Source organism: Prinia subflava, chromosome Z (genome assembly GCF_021018805.1).
Source record: "Prinia subflava isolate CZ2003 ecotype Zambia chromosome Z, Cam_Psub_1.2, whole genome shotgun sequence".
In the NCBI taxonomy this organism is placed as follows: Eukaryota; Metazoa; Chordata; class Aves; order Passeriformes; family Cisticolidae; genus Prinia; species Prinia subflava.
Genome location: NC_086283.1, coordinates 95,882,478 through 95,905,848, shown reverse-complemented (window position 1 = coordinate 95,905,848; position 23,371 = coordinate 95,882,478). Strand labels below are relative to the sequence as shown.

Genomic DNA, 23,371 nt, shown 5'->3' with positions numbered 1-23,371 from the left:
TCAGACAGCCAGAACTTTCATTTCAGAAGGTGCTTTTGGGACCTTATGATGGGATGCTGGAGTTTACTGTGTTTGTTATATTGATACACCAGCTGCTGGGCAGCCTATAAGCTCAAGAGTGAGGCCAGCTGTAACAAACATTTGTCACGAGATCACAGTCTGGGCTTGAGAAACCTTCTGCCTCTCAGATTCTCATCAGAGATTGTGCAGTCCCTGTTTAAAAGTGTGCAAACAAGCTTCTCTAGCATCACAATCCCTCTCTGGACTATTGTGCAAGGCAGACATAGTTCCATGTGTGGCCTCTGGCGAGTGAAGACACTGCAAACCCACATCTTTAAAGCTGAACATGTAGCTCACTCTTGACCCCACGGCCTGCACAGCAGGGCTGCAGTCATCTGGAGCAGCAGCTGTAACTACTTTGGAGTTCAGAGTACTGCAGCTTCTGCACCGGGATCCAGCCTCTCAACAAAGCTTAACTCTTTCCTGTGCGCTGCTAACACCATGGCAAGCACACTTCAAGTGCCTCTGTTCCCTGAAGACCGTCTGGCTGGAATCGAGAGGGGGGGAAATCCTGCCAGGATGCTGCAGTGTTGGGTGAGGGCAGCGCTGGGCAGACTGGTGGGACGCTGTGGAGCACAGGCACTTGACTGTTTCAGTCCTTGGGCACCGCTTAGAAACCTGCCTTGCTCCTAGCCCCACACACCCTCTCAGCTCCATGCACCAGGAGCTGCACAAGGAAGAGCAGCCACCATTGGAAGCTAGGCCAGCAGTTTCTCAAAACCACAGGGAGCTGTGTCCTGGTGTAGCTGCTCAGCTCTCTGGCACGGGTGCCATCAGTGCCAGGAGGCAGCCTGCAGGTGGCACACGCTGAAACAGGACATGGATCACCATCCATGTCCTGTTTATTACATAAAGAGGGAAGGAACCGAGCACTTTCCCTGGTGTGGATCTTAGCATGTCAAATTCAACAGCTGCCCACTCCACCATCTGGGCAAAGTGAGGGAAAAAAAAGAAATCAGAGATCTGTGTCTCAAACAGCTGCACAGTGCTTCAGTGCTACATCAGCCTTGCAGATATTTTGTTTGCACTGCCAGGGTATCTTACCTGTCTCAGGGAGCTGGATTGTACAGAACAGATGCCACAGACAAATCTGTGCAATCTGCCATCATCTACTGTCACACACTGGAGAAATACAAAAACAACATGGACACTGAAGGCCTCTAATATTCCACAGAGCAGCATTTTTTGGTTAAAGATTGAAATTTAGTGAAAAAAAAGATACCAACCAATTTACTTTTACTGGCTCAGTAACTGCATAGCTCATATATTTAGATTAATTTTTAAGTTTCTTCTAGAATGAACTTAATTTACAACATCAATGTATCACAACAATTCCACTTCAAATGTAAGAAAATTTTATTGGTCCATTAAACATTAAATCTATAACAATACATTCACTCAGTATACAAAAGGAAGTGTCCATAAAAACCATTAACATGCTAAAAAGGCAAAGCTATTAACTATTTTTACAAGTAAAATCTTACAATTCTGGAATCTTTACCAATCCTTAAAAGTCAAACTGTTACAGTTACTAAAGACCACAACACTTGCAAAAAAGTTGAATAAACTAGCAAACTTCCACTTCACTGGGCTACAGTTTAATAAAATAAAACCACACATACACACTAAAAAGTTCCCTTGAGATATTAAGAACCTTGAAAAAGACTAATTAAAATCCCCTCACCATTAAGAAAATGTGTTTATATTTTGACTACTTTGCATCCAGTTTTTGAACATGGCATATATGAGACGGAACACCACACATCAGTGGTGAAAAAAAAAGCAGACACTGAACCCATATGTTCCTATTAAGTCTTTCTTCAGCCTTTGTACACTACATAAGTAGAATGATTTTATCTGGACGTTAATTCTCTGCACTTTAAGTCTGCATGGATGTCCAAAGGACACCTAAGCACCTGGACTTGTATCGTAAGAGGAAAACTAAAGCTATGGTATGTCAAATGATCCATTATTTCCCCATAGTTTTCCAAAATTCTTGGCTTCACACTTTCTTCTTGGCTTCACGCTGAGGCTTCTTTGGCAAAAGCATGGCTGCAGTGCTGCACTCTGCAGCTCTGGTGAGCAAAAGCCCTGGAAGCTTTAGGCTGCTGGAGTGGTTTCAAAGCTGATGAATGTGGCTCTGAACAAGTCTCTGAAAATGTCTGGATGCTACACACTCGGAACTATCAGAGACTGGCAGGCAGCAGGGAAGCCAACATGGCTTATATCTGAAATAAATTCTAACTTCTTAAAAACAACACTATTGCACAGGTGAGGAAAGAATCAAATCCGGATTGGATTAAAAAAACCTGAACAAACGGGATTTAAGGTCTACTTGAAACCTACAGAATATCCTTGAGCATTTGAAAGCAGTCATCATGCCAGTCTCTCAAAGCTGCTGCTTCAAACTCAGTACAGTGTCTGCATCTCTATCCTGGGGCACTTGGACACTCTGCCAGGAGGATGTAGAAATACAGGGACATACCAGTTCCCAAGCTACATATGCTGTTCTGAGTAAAAAAAGCTAAAGCTTTCTAAGCACTTGACCCCTGGCATTCACTTGTACAGTCATGTGAAACACTGAATCCTAACTACTGTTTACAAAACTGAAAACACAAAAAAAATGTCATGGTGTTCATTATGTGTTTCCCTCCCACAAGAACTCGTAGGTCACTTCGGAAAACAAAGAAGCAGTTTTCAAAGAGGAAAACTGATCCATGTAATAAACTATGATCCTTGACTCCGCTTCATTGCTGCAGGTTGTCCTGCTCTGAAAAGGAAAGGATCTGTAAGACTTTGTAAAGAGGTCTTTTTAGGAGTTTCTAGCACCAAAGACATCCCATCTGACAGGCAGCAGGTTGTCTGGGAATGAAGGAGGCTTACACTGCCTTTAAAAAACAAATCCAAGGAGAAAAAGGCAAGTAAAATGAGGAGATACAGCCTCCAAGCAAAAGACACTGCTTCTAAAGCTCAGAAGGAAAATGAGAGCAAAATTTTAGCTGTGGATAACTCCACTCGTCTAGCCACAAAGGTACGGTCTTACAATATTTTGCTTCATCAACTTAGGAGAAAAGCCTAGCAGTTTATAAAATATTTACAGTGCAGTTTAAAAACAGTCAGTGGATTACTCTGTTGCTGATCTGTTCAGAGATGCCCAGGATACAGTGGGCTGTTGGCCAAAGTTCAAGCAGCACTATCTTCAGTACCCAAATTTTCCTGATGCCATCATTCAAAGCCAGAGAACTGTTAAAAACCAGCTTTTTCACAAGTGCAATGGTTGCTTCATTAACAGCAATGTTCTAGCCCAGAAATGGCTGCAGCAGTAGCTGACAAAGCAATTACACATGCATAATTTACAATCTCAAAGCATTTATAGATTTGTAAAAAGGTGCTAAAACACAAAATAAATAAATAAATAGACATGCAGTGTTTATGATTCTGCAGGGGAAAAAAACCCTTTCTCTGGACTGTGCCTACATTAGAAACACTGAATTCTGCATTTCAGAGGAAAGCAGCCCAACCCAGCCAGGATTTACCACACTAGCTGGGCATGTACAAGGTGTTTGAACCTCATGGAAGTGCTCAAAGGAGAAAGCTGAGAGTATCACAAACATGCAACACCTTTGATGTCTGATTGCAGTGAAGCTCCTTAGTTGGCATCCAGCTGCAAGGGCTGCCTGCACATTTTGAGGAACTATGTGGCAAACAGCAAACAAGCATACCCATCTGCTTTCCACACATCCCTAGTAAAGTTTTATTGTCTCATTTGTTAGTCCAGGTACTTTGATTCAGACACTTGTTCTCTGAGTCTTTACCCCACAGTCATGACTGCAGCTCTTGGTTGCCTTCACAAGGAAAAGTTAAATTGTTCTAGTCTCAGATGATAGTGCAGCTGTGAAGTCCCAAATAATCTTTATGATTGCAGATTTGAAAGAGTAGAAAAAAGTCAGTAAAATGGTTTCATCTTCCCAGCAGGACTTCTGTCAACATTGTCCGTCCCTCCAAGAGTCTACTAGAGACAGCATTAATTCATCAAATTTAAATAGAGGAAATTTAGTATAGGACATGTTCTCTGGTCTTGATGTTTTTGTAAGCTTCCTCACTTCACAGAGCCCAAGACCACTAAGAGCCAGAAGTGCTGCACTGCTTACATCTGGGAACAAATTCAATGAACAATCATGGTACAAAGCAGGACAGACTTGCCTCAGCAGTCACCTGCACTTTCAGGTATGGGGAGAGAAAGTTAACTGCTTACAGCTTAAATGTAAAACTAATCATTTATTTACAAAAGCATCAGGCTGCTTGTGAGTTTTCCCACTTAATTTTCCACTGCACAGTAATACCTGAAGCAGTCTTATCCCCAAAGGTTTGTCAAACACAGACTGTTTGGTCTTCCACATGCACACCGGGTCTGACTGTGCCTTGTACACACTGGTGTAACATACAAGGCAGCATCACACAGCCACAGGCTCAGTCCAGGTTTTCCAGTTTTAGTGCCACCTGAATTATTAATTTTCACAGCAGTAGGTACAAAGGCACTTCTTAAGAAGTTTTTTTAAAAGCCCATTTGCATGAACTGTTTGGAACCTATGGGCTGGGAATTTGATTCCTTGACCCGAGCCAAGCATTTTATTATATAGTTGCACATGGAAGTTCACAGTACAGATTTTACAGCAAACACTAAGGCTACTGTAACATTTGCCTGGCCAGCAGGAAGCCTTGTCTTGGTGAGGAACTAGAGTCTTTGCACATGCAAGTGCTACTAGTTACTGATTCCTTAGAAAGGCCTGGAAGTCCATAGATGGATCTGGGAAACCATGGACACACAGGCCCTCAAAGTTATTTATTTTGGGGGATTCCCCCCACAACATTTGCTCAAAGTAGACAAAACTGTGTAAATAAGCACTGCCCTATTCCCACTCTATGTATACCTGCAGATCTAAGACACTTAAGGTCAATAGTTGGCAGTAGGGAAGGATGAAGGAGCAGCTCAGTGAGGTGAGAGCTGTGTAAGGTTGGACTCATGCTTCACTGTGGACTTTCTTTTTACAGCCTTGTTTCTTCTGTGCAAAACCTATTTCCCTAAACACAAACTGTAAAAAAAAAAGAGCACAAGGAGCTGCACAAAGCCCTGAAGCAAAAACTACATAAAATGAGTGTTTCTGTAAACAAGAACATCCAAGGACCAATATCAGTATTCAGATCATCCACATTTGTGACCGGGATGCCTGCTAGCAGAACCAGACAATAGAAACCCTTCCCTGCCTTATAACTTGATATAGTGCATGCCTTCCTCTGTAAAGCTCCTTCCCCTGATTGTTCTGACACAAAAACCATGGCTAATTTTGGAAAACAAACAAACAAATACAAACCAACCCTCCACAAACCACAAAAACAAACAAACAAACCCCAACTTGGTTTCTCATAGTACAGCATTTATGGCACTAGAAGGCAAACCTTGCACTCCTCTTAGGATCAGGCAAAGCCTGAGCCTTGACTATTTCAGTTGCTGCACACAACTGCAGCACTGGATCAGAACTGTTTGTCAGAACTGCTGTTGTGAGTTAGGTGGGACAACTGTTAGTCATCACTGCACACCCCACAAGCTCGTATCTTACAGATTGGACAGATAAATGTTTCTGGATTGAAAAAGCATTAATAAAGGCCTTTTCCAGCTGCAGAAGTATCTGCATAGCGAGACTTTAAGTGCAGGCAGAAATGTTCTGACAGGTCCCCGTGCTAGCAGAGCTCTTGGCAGGATCAGAACCTACCAGCAGAAGCAAACTGAAAGAGAAAAACCTGCCTCCCTGTCCAGAGCTACTTGTTGCTTTTCTCACTCAGTGTCAAAGCCCAGCTTCAACTGGTTTGTTAACTCTTGGTGCAAACAAGAAAAACAAGGTAATCACTGCTGGAAAGACTCCTCCTTCCCTCAGATCTCAGGACATGTATTTTGAGCCTTTAATCACTGGGATGGGTGGCATAAGTAGACAGGACTGCAGACCTGCAGACTTTGTTTCACATATGAGTGCACAGGGTGGGGAAGATCACATCCCTAGAAAGCTCCAAACAGGACAGAAACCCTGGGATATCGTAACAACAAGGCAGCTAAAAATGGTAATGAAAACAAGACCGGAATCAAGATCCAATATGTTAAGATTACTCACCAGGTGGGAATTAGCCATTAATTATTCCAACAGAAAAACTAAGGCATGTAAATCTTTTGGCCAAACCACTGGCCTCCATGTTGTGCTTTTCTTTGATTTGCAGAAAGCAGTGGATGAAGATTTAAGGCGCAATCATAATTTTTTAAAAAAGAGAGCTGCTAAATTGGTTGGTATTTTACACAGTATGTGTGTGTGAATATATATATCAAGATTGAAAAGACAAAACCCACCAGGACTAGGCTCAAGTCATAAATTCAACCCACCAGAATGCAGGTAACTATAGGGGTTAGACCTTTTTCAGCATTCAAGGCATTTGGGCTGTTGTTTTACAACCAAATAATCTGCTTCAATTAATAAAAAAAAGGTGACAAGGTAGTGTTTAACATTAACAAGTCATTTGTACTAAGGCAGCTGCTTATTATATTTGTGTCTTCTGGTTTTGCTTTCCCAACTGCTAACTCCAGTGCTTGGAATAGGAGTTCTACAAAGGAATTTCTGTCTCCATTAATATATCGGTTGGCTAAGTCCCATCCCAACAGCAAACTAATATCAACAGAGGAGTACAAAAATATAGCAGTTAGAAAAAATACTTTCCAATTAAAATGCAAGCAGAAAAGATGGTGACACACTATAGTCCTTTTCTACCCATCAATGAATCTAAAATATAAAACTAGTCATGGAAACAGTACTGAAGACCTGGGAGACCTTTAGAGACAAGCTGAAACAGCAGGGCAGCAAAGTAAATGAGCACCCCACTTTTAAATTTAACAGCAACTAGCAGTGCTCCCTTAACTATCGTTTTCTCAACAATAAACAATGTGAATAAAGAATGTACCTTATCTTACATCCCCATGCAGTACACTCAACTTTTGAGTAACCTGGCAAAGCAAACTTGGACAAAATTGAGTTTGAGAATTTGTGTGTAGAACTTTTCTTCAGTTATTACCTGGGCTAAATTTGAATTGTGTTAAATATCCAAGCGCCTTGAAAGTATTAATAGAATAAATACTTTACTATAATTGGTACATTCCTTTCTTTATCTAGCTATAAAATAACTTAATATATTTAATCCTTAGATAAACAATTTTTAGTAGATGCTTTGGCAGCCAAATTTTATATATTCTCTTATTTCTACAGAAGTATTTAGATATGTTTTTGGAAAAAAATTATCTTGATACTACTCACAAGAATTATATGCTGTACAAAACAGCAGTCCAAATCATCACTGCAAACTGTAAAATAAACAATTAATGAAAGAGTATAAAAAGGAATCAATGCATATTTGCTGGAAGATACCAAATATTCATAGGAAGTAAGAAGATACCATTTGCACCATGAGTTTTTCTTTCCTTGTCAATGAAGCCGGAGAAGGATTGTCAGTTATTTGAAGAGTATTTCACTTATTCCAGTTGATGCAACAGCTGTGTTTCCTACACTCCACACATAAGCATTGCAAAGTTTCGAAACAGATTTGTTCCTTTAGGCAATGCTTGTTCATGATAATAAAAAATGGTAAAAAAAAGTCTTCAACCATTTGTTTAGTCTGACTAAAAAGGTAATAACTGGTACATTATGATAAGTGGGTAGTAGGTGTTTCCTCACTTAAAAAAACCCCAAAAAACCACCAACAAAAAAACCAGAAAAACTTAAAATGACCTTTTGACTGTTCACACTGAGAACTCTCTGGTTGGGCAACAGAGTGGAGCAACAAGAGTCCATAAGTACAGACAGACACAAACCCAACAGGAGACCATCTTAATCCAGAAGATAGACCACGTTCCAGTGAAGAATTTTTCAATCTGAGCACTTTCATAACTGTTCAGGGAAGGAAAAAAAGAAAAAAGAATGACACAAAATACTTTAACTAGGTTAACCCATACAGGAAGCAAAGGAGAGCAGCCCTTTATAGAGCAAGATCTTGCTCAAGAATGTCCAAGACAGACTTGTAATGTCTCTTCAAACTTCTACCACAAGGAAACACCCAAACAGCAGAACTTCCCATTCACATCTTTCCTCTTTACACAGAGGAACATCAATTTCTCAGCATTAAAGATATGCATTAAAGAAATACACTTACTGGAACCAATGAGTTACTGTCATCATCACATAGAGAGAAGCCAGGAAGAAAACAAAGTGGAAGTAGGCATAACTGTACACTGTGCCCTTCTTCTCATCGTAAACCACAGTCTGGCCTCCCCTTTTTTCAACATGATCTTCAGCATCAGCTGGAAGAGACGGGAAACAAGAAAGTTTTGCAAATGTAATGAGAACTGAAAACACCAGCTGGCTTCAGAGGGAACACAGCAAAAGATTTATGGTGTGATTTGGGGAAGCGTGATTGACGCAGAGTAACACTTGAACATATCCTCAGTCTCAGGGCATGGGCCTAAACACTGAGACACAAACTGGACTAACACTGAAATTCTGGCTTTTAACAGCTTCCTGATTTACTGAGTAGATTTTGAGCATTGAGAGCATACAAATTGCATACCTGTGCAATACTTTTCTGGCAAGTCCAAGCTGATAATCTTGATTGTAGATTAGGACACTTCCCTTCCTATCTACTCCTGAACTGCAGTCCCTGCAGAGCTGCTGAGCCTAAAGTCCAGCAGCCAGTTACACCACAGGTATGCAAAAACCAGATATTACACTCTGTATGCTGCAGGAATGAAATGTACTTTAAAGAATTATTAACTAGCCTAGTATTTTTGAAATGGTGTGACAGCTCTTGCTTCCCTCTGCAGCCTAACTTGGAGCACTTCATCTGCTGCAGTTTGCATTCAGTACTCTATTGAATGAAGGTACGAGCAGCTCTCCACTCACAGCTGTGTCCTTACTCTCTCAGCTTTGGTCCAAAAACCACAAATAAGGTAAATTGTGCAGTGAAAACATAATTACCATCTCCGTCAGGTACACAGCAAAAGCAGCAGCGAGCTACCTGTGGAACAGACAAGAGTAAGGGGGTAAGAACCTGTGTTACAGCTGGGCAAGGATAAACTACAGACACTAATTTAGAAAAGTCTGGTTTGTATTTCCAACCAGCACAAAACTCAAATTAGAATTTGTCCAGTAGCTCAGAATGTCAGTTTCCAAGCTTTGGAAAAACCTGGTCAGTAAACTTGAAGAAACACACCAGTCTTTAAAAATTACTCTACCCATTTTACATAACTCTAGGTCCAACACAGATACAAATAGTTATGACAAAATGGTGGAAAAGCTACAATAAAGGATATTCATATTGAGGGGACTTATCTATTTAGATGTTCACACAAGTTCTTTAGGATATTTCTGTACTAAGATGAAAGTATAAGGAATTTTTAAAGCTCTGATGCATGGGTTGGAAAACACAATTGTACCAGTGTAAGTCAGAAATGCACTTCTCTTTGCAAGATTTTGCTGAAATGGAGCCAGAATGAGTAAAAGCAGAAACCTGGTTTTATGATTTTATTTAAATGAAGATTTCCTTTAGTTTTTAACCTGATGGAGAAAGAAAAGTTGAAAATGACACTTTCTGTGGTGAAAGGTAATGTAAATGGAAAAAAGGTGTTGACCATCCAATAAATAAATTTAAGTGTACTTCCTGCATCAGACTGCAGTAAAAGTCAGCACTTTCTGTAGTGCATTGCAAATATTATTTGTACTGATAATATCTGGGATTTCTTTGGCTTGTGGTCTGATCAAGACAATGAACCCTGTTAGTAAAATTGACTTCCCTATTACATCAATCAGCCTTTATAATATGAAAGTGTATTAACTTTGCTTACTTGTATTTGTTCACAGTATACTGTACAATGTAACGAGGCACTGGAATTTTACTGGAGACATTGGTATTGTCCACGCTTCAGTAAAACAAACTAAAAGACAGCCCAGTCCTGGCAATAAGGACATTGCTTCTTGAAACTTAGAGCTGTCCACGAAGGATAAAACATGGCCCTGGACAGCCAAGGTAAGGCCAGCATCCTCAGGCCTCTAAAATGCCTTTGAAACCACACATACCAGCATCACAGGTAAGCAGCTGTCTCAAGACTGACTTAAAGGATGTCTGGGTCAACAGACAAGAGGCAAGACTGCTGCAGAAATATAGTTGTTTTGCAAAGTTTAATTATTATTAGTAATGATGGTGTAGATGCCAGTGATTAGTCAAATCACGCTGCACCTGAATGCCTGAAGGGTACAAGACCCTGATGTAAAACCACATTTGGGGTGCCCCAGTTTGGCTGGGACACTACATACACATGAATAAACGTTTATGCTTTGCACTTCTAAACTTTATGTTTTAGTTTATCCCCTCTTACAGGGACTGGTTGCATGTTTTCCCACACAGTAGGTATTTCAAATAAAATGTCCAGCAGAAACATCAAGTGGCAGGTTTACCCTGCATATCCCTAATTAACTGTACTGACTGGGTTCATAAACTCAGGAAAAGGCAAAAAGCTCATTCTTTTTCAAAATACTTTACACAAACCCCTTATTGTCCACCTGTTTCTACTCTTGCTGTGCCAAGCCTCACCTGCAGTGCCAGCCTGAATTATGCTGGGGGCTGCACTCACATTCTGAAGCAAGCACTGGGTGGCTTTCAACATTTTACCCGGTTGTAATTAAGCTGTGGCACAGACAGAGTGATTAAATTAGCAATGCTGGCACGCCCGCTCCTAACCCCCAACACTCAGCTGCTTCCAGCAGAGCCCAGACCCTCTCTGGGCTGGGAGACAAAGGCCCTTTGCCACAGGGAAGGCAATCAGAGCGCAATTAGTTGCTCCTCACCAGTCCTTTCTTTACATTTACATTTAGTGGCTCTTGTACACTCTTTAGAACCCAACAGTCCAGAACTAATCCAGTGGGCAGGCAGTCTTGTGAGGGGCCAGATCCCCAGCCCAGGCCGTGCCGCAGGCCCGGCGCTGCCGCCCCTCCGTGGGCACAGGCCCAGCGCCCCGGCAGGGCTGCCACGGGAGGTGCAGGGGATTTTCCCTCTCCAGTGCTCCCCGTCCCGTCCCTCAGCACAGGGTGGGAAGGCACAGGCCCCGCCAGGACCTGCCTCAGACAGTGAGGGCTGGCACTGGCGCTCTGTCCGGCCACAGCATCCTGCCAAGGGAAGCTCCCTGGCACTCCCAGACTGGGACATGCTGTGCTTCCCCACACCCCTCAGCCACTGCCAACACCAAAGGTCTCAGCAGATACCTCTGCATTTATCAACCCTCACACTCTGATTGAAGACTTGTGAGACAGAAGCTAAAACTGCAGATACGAGGAACAACAATGAGGAGAGAGCTAGAGATGGAGACTTTATCTTCCAAACACACACACGTATTTGAAGAGCATCACTAGCAAGCCTAAGCAAGGGGAAACTGTTACTTAGCATAAGCCCACTCATTTCCCAGAGTTTTCTGTGTGTTCCCAGGACAAGGGAGCCAAAGAAACAGGCAGGTGGAATGAAGAAACTTGCACAGGTGAAACAAGGGCAAGAAATATGATCAGAGAATAAATTATAGGCAAAAAGACCTACTTATGTGTGGAAATAAAAATAGGAGATAAGAACTTGGGATCTTAGCTGCTATTAGAACAAAGGCAACCAGAACTGAAAATGTTCAAGAGTGCCTCCACTTTTTCTTCTGGTAGCTTTCCAGCACACTTTTCCCTTAAATCACAGGACATGAGCTCATGTTGAACATAAGATTTACAGGAAGTCTGCAGGATGCTGAGTAAACGTCAAGAGCAACAATCATTTCAGTAAACAAAGGCACATCCATGGGACTAGCAAGACCTGCAGAAGGGCCAATGTGGGCAAATGTTCTGATGAGTCCATACCCAGAAGCACATAGCATACAAGCTACCAAGAACAGTTTCTGTTTTCAGATTACTGGCCACAAAAACAACAGAAATAAAAGCACGGGTAAAAGCCTGTACAAAAATCCTGTGTGAAGAAGCAAGAACTCACTTCAGTTTCAGCTGTTGCATATATTCCTTTCAGTGCCTCTGAGCTTGCACGTGTTGTTGAGGTCAAACTAGGAGGAAAATAAGACAGTGTCAAACCCCTGGGTATAACTATAACCTCAACAAGGTAACTCTTCTACATCACAGCAAGCATAAATAGTCTACCTCCCATGTCTCAGCTAAGCATTTGCCTGGATGCAAATCAAGCACTAAGCATGTGAAAAGTTTGTCCTGCACTAGGCATAAACCAGCCTGGCAGATGGCCACTGGCCAGCTCAGACTGAATCATGAGCTTAAAAGTAGGTCACTCCTGACAGGTGATGAATTCACCACCAACAACAGCAAAACCGAAGTGCTTCAATTTGGAAACCAGAAGAGATCTCCCCTGCTGTGCACAACCAGAGTTTTTATACTCAGTTCACAGCCATCACTTTGGCTCAGCATCTCTGTAAAGGCTTTGCCAGTGAACTCACAGGTCTCTGGCAGCAGCCAGTTTTCAAAAGTAAACTACCAGTAACTGCTGTCAGTGTACCAGTTCCTAGAAATTACTTTCTTGCATTATTGTAGTTATCTGGGGGCGAATCCTTTCTACTTTCTTCTGACAGGAAACACTTCTTGTCCAGTCCCGCCCTTTTAGGATGTGAAATGCAAACTTCCCATTACCCACCTTCCTACCCAAAGGAAGGTTTTGGTGTACACACTGAGCCTGGGCAAGCAATGCTTCAAAACACTCCCCTTGAAAGCATTCTTACCTTTCCAGCTGCATGCTACAGTTCAGTGGCAGGCTACATGAATATTGTCTGTGTGCTGAAACACCTCCCTGGGGCACTGGAAGTGCCCTTCTAATGTGAACTAGATCCATGATATCCATATTTATGTATCTGATATCAGAAAAAAACGGAACACATATCCATATTTGATAGAAGAATAAGTCTCTTGTTTTCACTTCACAAAAATATGAAGCTGTTTCTGTATGTGAATTTTGAAGTGGACTGATTCAGAAGCAGAACCTGCTCAAAAACCTGCAGCAGGCAGACAGTGCTGTCTCCTGGCAAGCTGCACAGCCAAAATAAATGACACACCACCTTTCAATCACCAGCAACTCCCTGTCCCAGAGCACAACTTAATTTATTGAAGTGAGCTGCAGTAATTCAAGATGAGCATCAAAGGCGAGCATCATGAAGAGTTTTTTTGGAGAAGATCAATGGCAAATGCTGATGGCAATACTGTGCTCATCATTTGTTCAAAGGAAGCCTTAAACCCTCCCAAATAGTTTGTTTTAGAGACCTTCAAGGAGAGTCATAGCCTCTGCCAAGAGGCTATAAAAATTTCAGACAGATATTTCAGGTGAATGTAACTGTACAGAGTTTTAGAGTTTAATACTGAGATTATTTGGGACCACGGACAGGTGGAATTTTTTTCCCTCTGCCTCTAGATCTAAATTGCCCTATTTGATTTTAATGAGATATGTTTGTTTCCAGAGTTGTATTATCTTGTTGAACATTTTTTGCTAAAAGGTCTAAAATTCTGAGGCTGAGGACAATTTGTACCTTCCAGTTCACCTTTATCCCACACTTCTCTGTGACTTTGCATGAGGCCTGCTATAAGCCTTCACTCTTTGGGCCACAACATTGCATTTACAGATAGGTAACTACAAACTCCCAGACTTACCAAGAGTATAAAATGCAGCCAAACAGAATCGTAGTACCCAAGCCAGTAACCAGGTTTTCATCTCTGTGCAGGCCTTGACTGAATTCAGGTACACAGATTGTGATATTCCGGTTGTTTTCATCCAGGACTTCACAAAACAGAAGAAACAAAAAGAACAGTTTGCAGAGCTCATTTCACTGCATTTTAAAGTAATCTTTAGACTGAAGGCTTTCATTGAATTTTTATTATCTGACAGTAGGTAAGTAAATTTCAGTTGTTTCTGTCTATCTTTTAGAAGGGTCACACAGGAAAAATGGGTAAACCTGACCTGGCGGACTCTGTTTCAGACAAAACAAAAATGCAACTTAGTAGATACTAAAATTTCCTGTTTGACCACAACAGACAAAAGAGGAAAAAAACACTCCTGCTTTGTAAATGAAGACATGTGAAGTTGGAAGTCTGCCAACACCTCACCCAAGGCTACAAAGCCATGTAAGACCATGATAGTACAGAGCTCAGAGCAGAAATTTCTTTCACAGCAAGGGTTCCTTGAGGATAACTATGAAATCCATACAAAGCGAAAAAAAGGTGGTTGGTAGTTGCCCTGCTCTCAGACTGACTCACAGAAGACCAAGGAAAAAAACATGCACCAGTTACAAGCAAGTTTTTATCTTGGCATGTAAGCAAATCCTACTTCTAGGTCCCTGAAATGAAACTGATTCAGTCCTTGATGTTTCAAGTTGCATCTGACTTTTTATTATCTCCCTGCAGTCCAGGCAAGGCATAGAGTAGACTGCAGCATCACCCCAAAGCAAGAGATGACAGCTGCACCTGAATATCAAATCAAGAGCTTTTTGAGTCACTGCTGCACAAGGCATTTCCTTTTTCCCTCCAGCAAGCACAAAGCATCCCCACGGAGGCAGCACAACTGTTTCTAGGGGCAGAGGGAAAAATGCAGCAAAGACTACATCCAGGTTAAAAATAAACTCAAAGTCAGTCTCCTGACCCAGAGGGAGAGGACTTTGTACAGCCCTGCACAAACAGCTTTATCAGCATGCAGCAGGGAAAGCACCAAGGGGAGAGCAAACAAAAGGACGACCAGCCTTTCCAGAACACCTTGGCCAGAGATGTGCAGATTCCCCCATCTGTGTCCATTAACATGGACATGCTGCAGCCAGGCAGATCCACTGTTTGTGGGGTGTTTTAGCCAACTCTGGCACCAAAAAGCTAAGGCAGGCTATAATTAGCAGAGATTCAAGAAACATCACTTTTTGTTTGCCCACTCCTTCTAAAGATACATGCAACCCTTTTGGGGTGTTGAAAGTACTTGTAACTTGCACTTTTTTAGGCCTTATATGCAAGATATCCAACTTGGAAATCTCTTCTTGACAAATGAGTCAATGTTAGGCAAGTTCATGGCAAACCTGAGTTATAGGGCCTGGGATACCATAGTAAGTGCCAGCACCTCACACATTCTCTAGCATAAGCCACTGTGAAAGCTGACAAGCAAATGTGGAGTCCTTATCACATATACAGGTGAGGAACAGATGACAACTGTGAAAAAACCTGAAAATCCTCAGGCGTTGGAAGACAAGGAGGTCTAAGAGTGTGCTTGATGCAAACTCTACCAAATACAATAACCACATTTTCAATATATACAAGAAGAATTACAACATTCACTTAACTGCTGAAGATTTTGTCTGTGACAAGCATGAAGCAACACAAGGCAAATTATTTAATTCCACATATCACTTTCTTCCCCTTCTTTTCCTTTTATGCTGTGGCAAGACTTTTGAGTAACTCAGATGCCTTCTGAATTCAACTCTACATTAATTCAAAACACTGCTAAAGTTCCGTAAGTAAATTTTACATCTAAATACTGTCTAGTTTACTTCCTAACTCTAGAATACTCTTGTGTGTATGTCTGTACCTACACAAATATGACAGACTTTTTCCCCCATCTCTCCCCTTTCTTCTTGAGAGCTGGCTGTATAAACTTTTCCTTCCTCTTTTGTAATTCTATAGGACTTATTTTCCTCTAGTTATTGTTGTTTCAGCTATTGAACACTAGAAGTTGGGCAATAATAAAGGACGGGTGTTTTAGTACTAATTCAAACCCGAAAAATCTTCTGTAAGTAAAAAGAATGCCTCCACTGCAAACATGAATCTGACATTTATTTGGGTAAAGGACAGTTTGAATTGTGCTATGAAGTCTTGCTCTGGTTTTGTACTGTAAAGAACTTAAAAAACTCTAGCAAGTTCCGTACTTCTGAATTGCAGTATCGGTGTCTGAAAGGCAAGTGGAGTTCAAGAACTCCGCTGAAGAACAGCATCATCTCAGCTAGAACATAACTCTGAGACATAAATCCAAGCCCTTTCTTGGAATATTTCCTCTTAAAACAAAATATACGTTATACTCAAGTTTTTGCTCCATTAGAGCCCAGGCCTACCTAGCAGACTGATTCTACGAGAAAAAAGTGTCATATTAGCAGCAACTTTGAGGGCCAGCACCTACTAACTAGACCTTGTAAACTTGTGGATGGAGCTGATCACAAAGCTTCTTCCAGAGGCATCCAAGCACCATTTGTTTCAACCCTTTCCTATCGTGTGACTTAACACATTCTGTAGTTTGTCATATCCTATTTTATGAGAACGTGTACTCGCTGTAGGAGGAACAGACTACAAGACTTTGGGAAATTTGTTCACAGGAAATAGGAAATGGTGCAACAGATGTAACTCACCCCAGGTAAGCCCCTAGACCAAGGCATTCAACATACACAGAGAGTGCCAGCTGCACAGTCTCTTGGCTGCACAGATTCATTTGCACCATTTGCAATTTTTTCTGTGAAGACCACCAAACCCAGCACTTCTACATCCCCAAACCTGTTAATCCAGGTTTGCTAAATTCTTGCTTTTAATACACAGCATGTTTAAAAGAATTTACTTAAAGCATTAGATAACTTACTAGTTTCTGGTGGTTTGCTGGACAGTGCTGAGAAAGTGAGGTACATGACATAGCAGCTGATAACTCCTGACTGCAGCAAGCCAGAATGGGGCTGGCCTTTACAAGAAAGAGGAAAATTAGTTATTTCTGTAGACACCTTAGCAAACTGAAACATAAATTTATGACCTTTAAAAACAGCACACCAGTATCTTTTATTTTTTTTTACTTACAGCAGTTAATAAATGTTTGAGGCAGTTTAGATACAGTTCTACTGTCCAGTAAAGAGAAAAAAGTCTATCCTTTAGTTCTGTGGGCTGTTATAGAAAAATATTAGAGATTCCCTGTAAATAAAGAATCACCTCTGTGCTTTTGCCAAATGCAGCAGCTTTTCAAAAGCTATTGACAAGCTGCCACAATAATTTTATTTGCCTGTAAAATCTCTGTTGAAGTTACTCTACTGTTTTCAGGCCCAATGTATGCAAGATACTAACAGCACACAAAGTATAAAATACTGCTGGCAACCAGGCCCAAATTTCACAAGTGATAAATCCCAAGAAGTCAAAAGTAAATGGTAAGATAGTAGTGAGTTTGAGTGCTACCCCTGCCAGACATAGGTAAATTTCACAACACAGTGCCAGTCATCAGCAGGCGAGATTTCTCTACACTATGTGCCTCATGGCACATCCAAAAATGTCTCACACTTCTGTAGTTTTAGCAGCCAAGCTGACAATAAGCAACAGCAATAACCTCACAATGTAGATAAAGAGTAAAGAGCAGCAGCAATTCTGAACCATCACTAGGCTTTCTGCCCAGACATGGCTTATGCCTCCAGGCACACAGTTGTGGCAGCACCGAAATTCCAGGAGGAGAAAAGGCCACTGGACTCACGGTTCTGGACGCAGGGCGATATGGCCACCAGGGACACAAAGAGGCACAGGCCCCCGTTCACTCCGATCAGGACCTTGTTGTACATGCAGCCCTCGGAGCGCGTGTAGAAAAGAGCCATGAGCACCAGAGCTGCCACGGCAATGGAGTACAGGATGAGAGTGACCAAGGCAAGCAAACCGTTCCACATCTGCTTATGGTTTGCACCTGCAGTCCTGAGGAGAGACAGACAAGCATCTTATCTTTGTCTTCCCTTGCCCAGAACATAAAATTCTAACAGCTGAAGAGTTTGTATCCTCAAACACAAGATACGGTGTTTACTTTCCCGAAGCATGTGTGCATCACTACACCAGCAGAGACTCTTGCAAGGTTCCTACCCATGAAACAGAGGGAAACATTCCTTAGCATCAGTGTTTATCTTCTGTTCTATCACCATCAGCTCCTTCTGTAATTATAGCCCAGTGTTGACTCCTACAACTCCCAGGAGTTCTCTGGGATCAGCCCATCAGCTATCTCAGCTCCATACTGCAGAGGTTTCCTCAGTGGCAATGCCAAGTGTCCCAGGCTGGATTAGCAAGTGCTGCTCTCCACACAATGAAATCAGAGGTTTATTGCTTGGCATGGCCTCTCTTCTGCTCCTTGTACTACCTCGACAGTTTTATTACTCTTTCACTCAAAAATCCTTCTCTCCATTTGGGTCTAACCACAAGTCTCCCTCAGCTAAAGAGTGGTCTGTCTTGTTTTCCTTTCTTCACCTTCCAAACATCTCCTGCAAAGCCCACCAGGGTTTAAAAGGAACAACCAAAATAGTTGTTTAGAAACAATGGGCTATTTTGCAGATGGGAAGTCTTTTCAGTGTTTTTTTTCTGTTGCTTTGTGGAAACAGGGCTTATCTTAAAAGAATATCTAATGTAAAGAGAGCTAAACTTACATCCTGGTGCTGGACGTCTTTCATCCATAAAAAACCAGCTACAGTAATTAGCACTAAAAATATCTGTGGTATAAGAAGGTCTCACCTCTTCCTCCCTGAAACAGGAGTTCAACAAAGCCAAAGATTTGCTAAAACTCTTTCTTAACAGGTGGTATTTTAATAAGAACAAGAGAGAACTGCAAGAGTTTCTAGAGGAGGAAATGTGAGACAGAAAGGGTGGAGGTGAAGACAGGAGAATACATGTGGGAGGACAACTTAAATATTTTAATTTGATGAGAGGCAAAGGGCTAGGACAGTAACAGAAAATATACTTGACTCAAAAATGCAGTCAATGCCCAAATAGTGTATATCCCGGTTGATAATGGAATCTCACATATCTGGATGGCAAGAAAGAAGTTGAACACAAATTAGCAGTTCTTGATTTGAGAAAAAAAATTGACGTGCATTAAGCTGACATAGAAAAAGCAGGGTCTATCGATTCACAACACTGCACACAGTTTCACTATTACATTTTGCAAATCCAGTTTTATTCTCTTGAACCACTCTACTTAGCAGATGTATTTTCATGTAAAATATTAAATAGGTTAAAGTAAGAAATTTTTGCATCCCAGGACATTACTACTAAATGGAAGCCAACAGTTCAGGTTAAGAATAAAACAGAAGAACAGAAGTGAGCAATGAGGAAACATTTCTGCTGGGGAAGGAGAAAGTAGATGAAGCAAATCGGAACAGCTCTGAATACTGACATTCAAGTGTCCTCTTTCAAAAAGTACATCCAAGATACTTTTACATTCTTTTACATTTTTACATTGTTACAAAAAAAGTATTGGTCAGGAATCCACCAGAACTTTAAGCAAATAACTACTTGCCCAACACATACCAATTTTTATTCCACTTGTGAGCAAACTCAACCAGCAGGATGAGCTGAATGGCAATGAAAAGGAACCCTCCTGTTGCTCCTACGTAGCGCCAGGCTGCAAGGCAGAGAGGCAGAAAATAGGTCAAACGCCTATCCCTTGAGATAAAATGGATTTATTGTCTATGCAGTGAAACTGTGAATGTGGTTTGAGTGTCTCAAGCTCACAAATGTAGCAGGAAATGAGAGATTTCAGATGAAAGGCCAGCTCAGTTAACTCAAGATTAGCATTCTGATGAATTCAGCTTGTAACCTGCTACACTTCCAATATAATCATGTTAGGACAGCTACTGAGTCTCCCTAACCTAGAAAATTTTTGTGGAGACTGTGAGTTACTATATTCAGACAGAAAATACTGAAACCTTTATTTGTGACTGGCAGGAGGGAGGTGGTGTGAAGGCATTCCACAGGAATCTAAACCCTGAAATTGCAAGGTACTGGAACCCAATCATTACTAAAAAGGGCAATTTCTTCTCCAGATTCCAGTACCACAGAAAAACAAAGGTGGGGTTTATCTATTCACAGATGCTGTTCCGAGCCACTCCCAAGGAACACTTAGTAGTCACTAACTGGTTTTAAGACAGGTTATTTGGGTACTTAACTGTTGACCTACATATACTGTATTTGGGTAGCTGCTTGGATATTCTGGACAACAGATTTCTTACACGCAATATCAGAAGTGTCTGAGGAAATACAGATACTTATTTTAATTCTCAGCTGTATAAACAGCTTGTGCTGCACTGCAGCACACAGCCTACAGATTACTCCAAGTGTGCAGCTGATTTCAGTGAAGAAAAGATGAAGGAAGTGCATCAGCAACACTCAGCCATACCCTTCCATTGTGCTTTCCTTTTTAAAGATACACGTGCAAGTTAAGTGGAAGAACAGAAGAGTCAAGGCTCATTTCCATTAGCAGCTGATGTAGGGATTATTTTTTTTCTTACTTTATCATAAGCTCATTACTTAAAAGCAAGCAAAGATATCATTGTCTGGTTTGCTAAACATATTGTATACACTTGACAAGCATTCTGTTCTTCAAACATACAAAACAAAAAGGATGAAGTTATTCTGTAAAAAAGTACATGAAAAATAGGCAGGGCACAAAGTGGCATGTGCATTTGGGAGAGGGAGAGTAGGAAAAGTCAGACCACCAATGGAGTGAATAACTAAATAGACAGACTCTCGTGATCTCCCTCTGCCACTGTATATTGCAGAATGTTTATGGATCAGTCAGCATAGTGGACTTAACACTGCAACCCACAGAAAAACCTACTGCTTGTACATAGTCTTCCTCCTCCATGATTAACAAAGCACTTGGGAAACATGGCAAGAGATTTTATTTTTCAAGAGAAAAAAAAGGATTTGGGAGAATTACCCCCTCCCTCTAAAAAACCCCAAACCAACCAACCAACAAAAAGACAGTGTAAGTGTCTTGAAAGGCAGAGAGAAAACCTCACAAACATACTGTACTCAAACCATCTGTACATCTCTATTTCAGGGGCAGACTAGAGGTCAGTTTAGTAGGAGTTGCAGAATACAGCTTTAGAGTGAAAAGTCACAAGCTAATTTGGGGAAGAAAGCTTGTTATGCTTTGTCTCCAGACTACATTAGACTGCTGTTGAGAATCAGTACAAAAAAATCTGTTTCCCCTTTTCTGCGAACACATCAGCTGCTGAAGACCTTTCACCATGAAAAGGGTCACTGACAAAGATGACAGGCAGTCTCATCTGGTCACGAGTACAAGGCATTGAACTGCTGCATCTAATCCAAACAGAATGAGTCCCAAGGACAAACACATACAGCCATTCCACAACTTCACAGAGATGGAAGAGGGGCCTCCAACTGAGCCAGGACCACACAGACAGCAAGAGCAAGAAGCTGAATTATACCTGTCAGTGGTTTACTTGTAGTGGTTTTTAATTGAGTTTCCCAGAGTTCTGTGCTAACTGTCTGCCCACTCTATTCTCTTCCCCATGTTCCCCCTTCCTCCTGCCCTTTTAAACATCCTGGCTGATGGGTCCAGATGGGTGTTGAGAAGAAAGTAACCAAGCAAGTCTTAGTGGAAGCAGGCAGCATAAACAACGGCTCCATTGCTTTACTGATCCCATCCCTTTTCACCTGTCTAGACCAAATAGCTTAAGGGCTTACAGGTACAGGTAAGATGCACTTATTGCAAATGTACAAGAACAAACTCATCTGGGTATCAACCAGGAGTTTCGCTCCTAGCCCAGAAGACTCCTGTGACACACTCCACTCCCACATGGCACTTCAGCACCGGGCTAGAATCAGTGTGCCTGTGCTGTGCCAGCATTCCTTCCAGAACTGGAAATGCTTCTCACATGGCATCCTCAGCAGAGCACACATACCACGGCCCAAGAACTCTAATTTTACCTTACTAGCATGTATGCCCCTAACCTGAAAATCAACAAGATCCCAAAATCTTTTGGGGCACTGCAAGTTTCCAGGCAGTAAACACCTGTGCCCAGCAGGTCACTGTGCCTCCTGGAGCACTGGCACCTCTCCATTGTGCAGCCTGACTGCTGCTCTGTGCCAGAGCTACCTGCACAAGCCAAACTGATATGCAGCTCTGTGCTCTTGAGTGAAGAGTTCCTTTGGCACCATTATAGTTCCATATTTCTTACAGAATTGGCAAGAATTCTTAAAGAATTGTTGCAGTGGTATCAGTGGTATTCAGCCTGCTCTTGGTCAGGAAAAACCATGCTGTTTCCTGCACATTCACATGAAGACCACAATGTAGCTTGCACACACAGTGTTCCCCTCAAACAGCTCCCAGTACTATTTTTGCATCTGGCCTGTAAAGCCTTTACTTGAAGAAACAAGGAAATATTCATGTTCATCAGACCTCACAGATGTCTAACCATTCACAGGATAGCAGAGAATGAACCACCGTAACAAAATAAGAGGACATACCATTGAGGAAAGTGTCTTGATCAGGAATGAAGAAGGCTCCTGAGCACATTGCTGCCAGAACTATAAGTTTAATAAGCCAAAATCTGTATGAGAGGAAAAAAACAACAAAAAAAAGTGGTTGTAATAGGAATTAGATATTTTCAACTTTAATACCACAAGAAACCTTTATTTAAAGCATAACAAGAAAAAAAACCCCATCCTTTGATGACTGATAACCACCTTACTTAGTTTTCACTTGACCACATTATTTCTGACAATAAGAACAAAGTTAAGTTTTTTGCTTTTTGGGGTTTTTTTTTGCCTAGTACTACAACCAAGTGGAAAGTTCACGGCACAAACTTGTAAAGAGATGTGGAAATTAGGCAATCGAACAAAGAACTCACCCATTATGAATGTATGCTCTGCAGCTTTTGCTGTTGTTAATTTTGATGGTGAACAAGAAGAATAAAAAGAAGAAACAGGCCATTCCAAAACAGACTTTGTACACTGCAGTGTATCCCACCAACTTCTCACACATCTCACCCGCCTGAATACCCTTGCACATCTGCTTGTAGAAGGGAATCTGAAAAGCAGAACACATTATATACAAGGTGTTAGAAAGGACATGAAGCACACATAACCAAGCACGTCTACATCTGCACACCACTGACTTTTCACTGGCTTCACTTAATACCTCTGACTTTTGACACCCCTTCAGCCTGGATATCAGGGGTCAGGGGATATAACAAAATCTAAAACATAAGGGACTGAAGTCTTCCAGAGCCTTCACTCATCTCTTTACAGATCCCTTGGGGTACAATCCACCTTCCTTCAGCTCTCCTGGCTCATGCCATTCCTGCCCATTACTGCTTATTCCCTTACCCTGGGGACCTTCTCCCTTCTTCCCATGCCCTACAGCAAAAGACTCTGATTACTTCAGTAATTCAATTTACATGAGACATACCAGGGGCTTGTGCTGC

The 23,371-nt window shown here is 41.6% G+C and overlaps 1 protein-coding gene across 1 annotated transcript in view; it reads right to left on the bottom strand.

Annotated features, from left to right (window-relative positions):
• Window positions 1–1,398: 1,398 nt before the first annotated feature.
• The window catches only part of SERINC5 (serine incorporator 5), a 41,756-nt gene continuing 19,783 nt past the window's right edge, over window positions 1,399–23,371 (bottom strand). Inside the window, 10 exon segments of the mRNA XM_063422322.1 lie at window positions 1,399–8,039; window positions 8,302–8,449; window positions 9,123–9,162; window positions 12,160–12,226; window positions 13,827–13,953; window positions 16,771–16,866; window positions 17,638–17,849; window positions 19,446–19,539; window positions 22,413–22,495; window positions 22,796–22,974. Coding sequence (XP_063278392.1) covers window positions 7,892–8,039; window positions 8,302–8,449; window positions 9,123–9,162; window positions 12,160–12,226; window positions 13,827–13,953; window positions 16,771–16,866; window positions 17,638–17,849; window positions 19,446–19,539; window positions 22,413–22,495; window positions 22,796–22,974 — 1,194 coding nt within the window. The 3' untranslated portion in view covers window positions 1,399–7,891.